General features: G+C 35.2%; 1 protein-coding gene across 2 annotated transcripts in view; it reads left to right on the forward strand.

Moving 5' to 3' along the window:
• Window positions 1-6,038, forward strand: part of SCRN3 (secernin 3) — a 34,067-nt gene extending 28,029 nt beyond the window's left edge. For both annotated transcript variants that reach the window (XM_011943977.1, XM_011943978.1), the window contains exons 7-8: window positions 975-1,149; window positions 4,205-6,038. In XM_011943977.1, the coding sequence (XP_011799367.1) occupies window positions 975-1,149; window positions 4,205-4,375 (346 nt within the window). In that variant the 3' untranslated portion in view covers window positions 4,376-6,038. The remainder of the gene's footprint in view (window positions 1-974; window positions 1,150-4,204) is intronic.
• The last annotated feature ends 1,134 nt before the right edge of the window (window positions 6,039-7,172 follow it).

Here is a 7,172-nt window from a genome sequence, read left to right on the forward strand (position 1 = left end):
AGACAAGATTTCACCTTGTTGCCCAGGCTGGTCTCCAACTCCTGGCCTCAAGTGATCCACCTGCCTTAGCCTCCCAAAGTGTTGGGATTACAGGCATGAGCCCCTGCATCCAGTCCAGTTATATTTTAGGTAATACTTTTGTTGACTATCTTGATTTAAGTCACTAGTATCTCACGAAATGCACATTACATTTAGAAATGATTTTATATTCACTATATCTTAGTGTAGCAGCCTTTCATATTATTAAAAATATCTTCAAGAAAATGGAATAAAACATTTGAGTCTTCCTTTTTTTTTTTTTTTTCCACACGGGGCCTTGCTCTGTCACCCGGGCTAGAATGGAGTGCAGTGGCACAGTCAGCACACTGTAGCCTTGAACTCCTGGGCTCAAGTAATCCTCCCACCTTAGCTTCCCTAGTAGCTGGTACTGCAGGTGCATGCCACCTTGCCTGGCTAATTTTTAATTTTTTTGTAGAGATGGGGTCTGGCTATGTTGCCCAAGGCTGTTCTTGAACTCCTGGTCTCAAGAGATTCTCCTACCTTGACCTCTCAAAGTGCTGGGATTACAGGCATGAGCCACTGTGCCCAGCATGTGTCCTCCTTACTGACACTGGCGCTGATGTTCACCCCAAGTCCTAATCCTCGGTCTATGACATTAATGGTTGTTCTTATCCTCCAACTGTAGAATGTGAAGTAGGAAAGGCAAACTATTACTTTGCTGACTCTGTTTATGTGCCAGGTCCTCTGTTAGGTTCATGGGAACACAAGACTAAAAAAGTATGGTTCCCTGCCCCCAAGGAGATCCCGGTGTATCAGAGAAGACAGGCATGGGTATAACTAATGTGACGGGAACAAGTTAGTATGTAACGTCATTAACAGAAACATCTAATTAGAGAGAATCTTGGAAGACTTAGAATAACACTGAATATTTTTATACATTGACATGATAATTTAATAAAGACTCTTTCTTCTAGATCTGTTTTTAAGCCTTTCATATTTGTGCCACATATTTCACAACTATTGGATACCAGTTCACCAACATTTGAACTTGAAGATCTAGTTAAAAAGAAGTCACATTTTAAGCCTGACAGAAGACACCCACTCTACCAAAAACATCAACAGGCATTGGAAGTGGTACATAATAATGAGGTAAGATAGTTTATATTCTTTGTTATATCATTAAGTATAAAGTTTGATTCAATCCGTATTTTGAACTTTGGAGTATCAGCTTTCCTCCCTTCTTTTAAAAAATAGGTTTAGAATTAGTTTAGATGCTCAGACTATAGTAGAGCTGTATTATTATTATCTTTGGTTATGAATACATGTATTGTGAATCTTGTAGAGAAATTTAGTACATTAAACATAATAACAATAGCTAACATTTGTTGAGCACTTACATAGTACTTTTACATGGTTTACTGTAATCTTCACAACCACTTTATGAAATGGGTACTATTTTGATTCCTACTTTGCTGATAAAGTATCTGAGTCTAGGAGAGTTTAAGTAACTTGCTTAGTATATATCCCACACCAAAAATTACAAAGCCTCCGGAGAGCGGTTGACCTGGTTTCTTAATGTAATGTTTTTAATCATACAGGCCTAGATTAAAATTAATTGAAAGTGACTTAAAACCTCAGAGACTTAAAATAATAATTAGTTTTAGTTTTTAAAAAGTGATACATCCTCATTATTTTAAAATGTAAGCATTATAGAAGAGCAATATATCACTCAAACTCTCTTCTCTAGAAATAAGGATTTATTTTTTTCTGGTATAGATAGATAGGTCATTTTATAATGTCTGTACCTATTCAGCTTGCTAAAGAAAAATAATAGGTAAGAAGGGAATGGAAAGGCTGCCTAAAGCCATCCATCCATTGACCCCCTGGAATGAAATAAAACATTAACCATCTTAAATGTTTTCTTGTCTGTTTCTACCTCCTGGTTTTTCTTACCTATAATTCCTTTTACTTTGTCAAGGCATGTACATTTACATTCTATTCACACTGAAACGGATTAAATGAATTTTCCTCCAGGTAATAATTTATTTTTGTCTGCAGTGTTGGCATTGTTGCTACATGTTTTTTTTCCCTCACCTGTTTCACTTAGGCTCAAAGCAACAAGCTCTGCCAGACTTTCTATTTTTACTTGAAAAATTTTATTTACATTTTTATTTTTAAATAAAAATTCTAAAGTTGTAACTATTTTAGACTTTACTTAAAAATCATAAAATATTGATTGACAACATAAAGTAGTGGAAAGATAATGGAATTTGAGAGAAGAAGAGTGAAAGAGTTGGGTTCTGTTCCTGGCTCTGTAAATAACTTCTTTTGTGTCTTAGGGAGAGTCAATCCTACTGGTAGTTTTAATTTACATTTCTTGATTACTAGTAAGATTGAAAACCTCCTCCTATGTCTATTGGTCATGAATATTTTATTTTAAATTTGTTGTCTATCTTTTCCCTTAGGCTGTTTTTCCATTGATTTTGGGTTATTTTTGTTTTTATATTTTTTGCTTTCAATTGGCAAAAATATGTGAATATTAACTGTTTGTAATAAGGCAGAATTTTATTCCAGTTTATTGTTTGACATTTAACTTTTTTGTCAGACAAAAATTTTAAACTTAGTCAATTATATTTATTAGTTTTTTGCTGTAAGGCACCTTGATTTCATGTTTCAAAAGGCCTGCCTCACCTCAGTATAAATATAACTTCTAGCACATATATGTGTTTTTTAAAAATTTAGTTCTTTAGTCCATCTGGAATTTACTTTTGTGTCTTTCATGAAGTAGGGATTCTAACTCTGTTTTCCAAAAAGGTGACTAATTATTCCAATAACATTTATAGACAAAATCCATTTTTTTCTCACTAGTATGAAATGTAGTGTTTCCTCAGATGAAAACTGCATACAATTTCATATTGAAGTCCACGTTAAGGTTATTTGTTTTGTAGAGTTCTACCCCATAATGGTTCAGATTTTAAAAATTATGCTCACAGGCCAGGTGCAGTGGCTTACACCTGTAATCCCAGCACTTTGGGAGGCCAAGGCGGGTAGATCAGCTTAGGTCAGGAGTTTGATACCAGCCTAACCAACATGACGAAACCCCCTCTCTACTAAAAATACAAAAATTAGCCGGACGTGGTGGCGGGCACCTGTAATCCCAACTACTCGGGAGGCTGAGGCAGGAGAATTGCTTGGACCTGGGAGGTGAAGGTTGCAGTGAGCTGAGACTGTGCCATTGCACGTTAGCCTGGGCGACAGAGTCTGTCTCAAAAAAAAAAAAAAAAAGTATGCTCACTTTCTAGTGACTTTTTTATTTATTTATTTATTTATTTTGAGACGGAGTCTCAGTCTGTTGTCCAGGCTGGAGTGCAATGGTGAAATCTCGGCTCACTGCAACCTCTGCCTCCCAGGTTCAAGAGATTCTCCTGCCTCAGCTTCCTGAGTAGCTGGGACTACAGGCGTGTGCCACCACGCCCAGCTAATTTTTGTATTTTTAATAGAGACGGGGGTTTTGCCATATTGGCAGGCTGGTCTGGAACTCCTGACCTCATGATCCACCTGCCTTGGCCTCCCAAAGTGCTGGGATTACAGGCTTGAGCCACGGTGCCTGGCCAAGTTTTTTCTTACATACTTTTTCTCTAAATAAGTACCTTATAACTAATAATGGTGATTCATCAACAATTTAAAAATTACTTTCTGTTAAGAATCATGGACATTTTTTCTCCCTTTATTGAAATAAAGATGAAGTAATAGAGGAAATGTCTTCTTTTAGTTGATTCTTTTAGTTGATTTTTTCCTGAACATTACTGTTCTATTTTATTAATCTGATAATACTGGTTTTAAACGTAAAAGATCTAAATTGATAAAAATATTTCAGCCTCAGTTTTCAGCAGCCTTCCACATAGACAGTTCATATGAGATTTTCTGTTGTCCTGTTGTCTTTTTAGGTTTTTTACTTATAAACTACTCTCATAATTGTTTTTGTCTTTTCTACTAAAAATAATTTGGTATTCATGCATTAACTCAATCTAGAGCAATGATTTTCCCAAAGAATTTCATTATTTCTGTCTCTAAAGAACAGGAAGAGAACCAAACCACAATTAGATGCCAGAATGAACAATCCTTATCTGTAGAGGTGGGTTGAATTTGGTTAGATTTATGTGTATGTGTATATGTATTTATCTTTATATTTTTAATTGTTTAGGAAAAAGCCAAAATAATGTTGGACAACATGAGGAAACTGGAGAAAGAACTATTCAGAGAGATGGAATCAATCCTTCAAAACAAGCATCTTGATGTGGAGAAAATTGTTAATCTCTTTCCTCAGTGTGCAAAAGATGAAATTCAAATTTATCAGTCAAATGTTAGTTCTTAGTGATCATATGTTCAGCTAATATTAGTTCTTAGTGATCAGTGGTCAGCAATCTTCAAAGTCAGAATCTATCACCTTGGTAAATTATATAAACCTAATTTGAGCAGATCTGATTATTCTTGGATAGTATTCAAGTGATATCTTGACTATTAAACTACATACAGTGTTGCTGAAATACTCAGAAAGAAAACAGCATTGGAATTGGATTCATGTATCGTGGGATACAGGTGTTATTTCAGGTGATGTACTTGCATATTTTCTTTAGCCATAGTAACTTTTTGTCACAATAGCTAAGTATTCAATTATATATAAAGAATGAAACATTAAAATGATACATGGATTTATATTTATTATAATTATGTATTACCCTCAAATCATTTTGTCTGTTACATCAAGAAAGCAGATTTTTCTTCAGTCATGAAAAATATCTCAAGTGGTAAGTTGTTTGTGCTTTAGGCAAATATTAACCAGCTCTAACAAGAAAAATGTCTAGATTTATACATTGTCAATACAGTATATTAGTTCTGCAAATGTACTTTTGGTAAACTCAAACATGCTCTTTGTCAAGACTTGGCTAACCAGTGAGCTTGTAGCTCTGATTATCTAGCATTTTTAGGGTCATTCTCCTTAATAGGCTTTTACGTTAATAAGATATATTTTTAGAAGAGCTTCTTTGGGAGATTAGAGAATAAGATAAAAGAACTAAAACCTTAGGATATACTGTTTCTGGGTCTGAAATCTCTCTCATTGTTTACTTCTGTTTACTCAGTGAAAACAGAAACAAGAATGAGGTAGTGGCAATGAAATACAAGTATTAGTATATTATGAACATTATAACATTTTGAACACTATAATGCATTATATATTATGAACTTTATACATGAGTAATATCTTCCTAAAGTTTATAAAACTTTATGTTTAGGTTACATAAAGATTACCGAGACTCAAAATTGCAAATATAAACAAAAGAAAAATCCAACTGAAAATAACACTAAGTATTTTTGAGTTTCTAGAATGTCCATTTTGGTATTTGGTTACATTATCATATTTACTAGTCATTATCAGCACAATTAGGTTAATAAAGAAGTGGGCCATTATATTTAAAGTGTTCAGGAAGTTATGTGTTCAAAGTTCTCTCATAAATACCATCATCTGCCTGATACTGCTCTTGTCTAATATAGGGTTGACATTACAAAAGAAAAGATGTCTGACTCAAGTACTCAGTTGATTCTATTTGCTTTAAGTTTGGTTCAGTGATAGGCTGTCTTCTAACCCCTATACTCCTCTCCTTTAATAGATGAGGAAACTAAGGGCAAACAGTTCATTACACTTACGGGAATCTTATTTCCTTCTCTAGTGGCAGCATGTTTTCACCTTCTCCTTTGCTGCCACCTTAGACTAAACTAGCACCATCTTTAGCTAGACTATTGCATTAACTGTTCTCCTACACCCATTTTTATTCTTTATTTCTACCCACATGAGTCACTACGGCCAATCTATTACAAATTTAAATCTGATTATGAATTCCCCTCCTAAAACTCGTTTTTAAAAGAGACTTTATTTTTTGGAGCAGTTTTAGGTTCACAGCAAAATTGAACAGAAAGTACAGAGTTCCAATATAGCCCCTATCAGCACACATGCATAGCCTCCCCCACTATCAACATCCCAGCCCCAGAATGGTACATTTGTTACAATCGATGGCCCTACACTGACACATTATCACCCAAAGTCCATAGTTCAAGTTAGAGATCACTCTTGATGTAGTACATCCTATGGCCCTTGATAATTATAAAATGACATGTATCCACCATCATAGTATTATATAAAATAGTTTCACTGCCCTAAAAATCTTCTGTGTTCTGCCTATTTATCCCACCCTCCCTCCAGCCCCTGGCAACCACTGATCTTTTTACTATCTCCATAGTTTTGGCTTTTCCATATGTCATATCATTGGAATCATATAGTATGTGACCTCTTAATACCGTCTTCTTTAACTTACTTAGTAATACCCATTTAAGGTTCCTCCATGTCTTTTCGTGACTTGATAGCTCATTTCTTTTAGTGCTAAATAATATTCCATTGTCTGAATATACTACTACTGAAGGACATCTTAGTTGCTTCCAAGTTTTGAAAATTATGAATAAACCTGCTGTAGACATCCATGTGAAGATTTCTGTGTGGACATGTTTTCAACTAATTTTATGTAAATACTAAGGAGCACAATTGCTGGATCATGTGGTAAGAGTATGTTTAGTTTCCTAAGAAACTGCCAAACTGTCTTCCAGTGGCTATCATTTTGCATCCCTATCAGAAATGAATAAGAGCTTCTGTTGCCCTGTATTCTTGTCAGCATTTATTGTTGTCAGCATTTTGGATTTTGGCTATTCTAATAGGGTGTAATGGTATCTTGTTTTAATTTACAATTCCCTGATGATATATGGTGTTGGACATCTTTTCACATGCTTTTATCTGTTTATTTTCCTTGGTGAGTTGTCTGTTCAGATCTTTTGCCCATTGTTTACTTAGGTTGTTTCTTTTATTATTTTTGAGTCTAAAACTTTTTTTTTTTTTTGAGACAAAGTCTCCCTCTTGTCCCCCAGGCTGGAGTGTGATGTCCCGATCTCAGCTCACTGCAACCTCAGCCTCCTGGGTTCAAGCGATTCTCCTGCCTCAGCCCCCCAAGTAGCTGGGATTAGAGGCACCTGTCACCACACCCGGCTAATTTTTGTGTTTTTTAGTAGAGATGAGGTTTCACCAGGTTGGCCAGGCTGGTCTAGAACTCCTGACCTCAGGTGATCCA

The sequence above is a fragment of the Colobus angolensis genome, unplaced genomic scaffold (assembly GCF_000951035.1).
Source record: "Colobus angolensis palliatus isolate OR3802 unplaced genomic scaffold, Cang.pa_1.0 Scaffold224, whole genome shotgun sequence".
NCBI lineage: Eukaryota > Metazoa > Chordata > Mammalia > Primates > Cercopithecidae > Colobus > Colobus angolensis.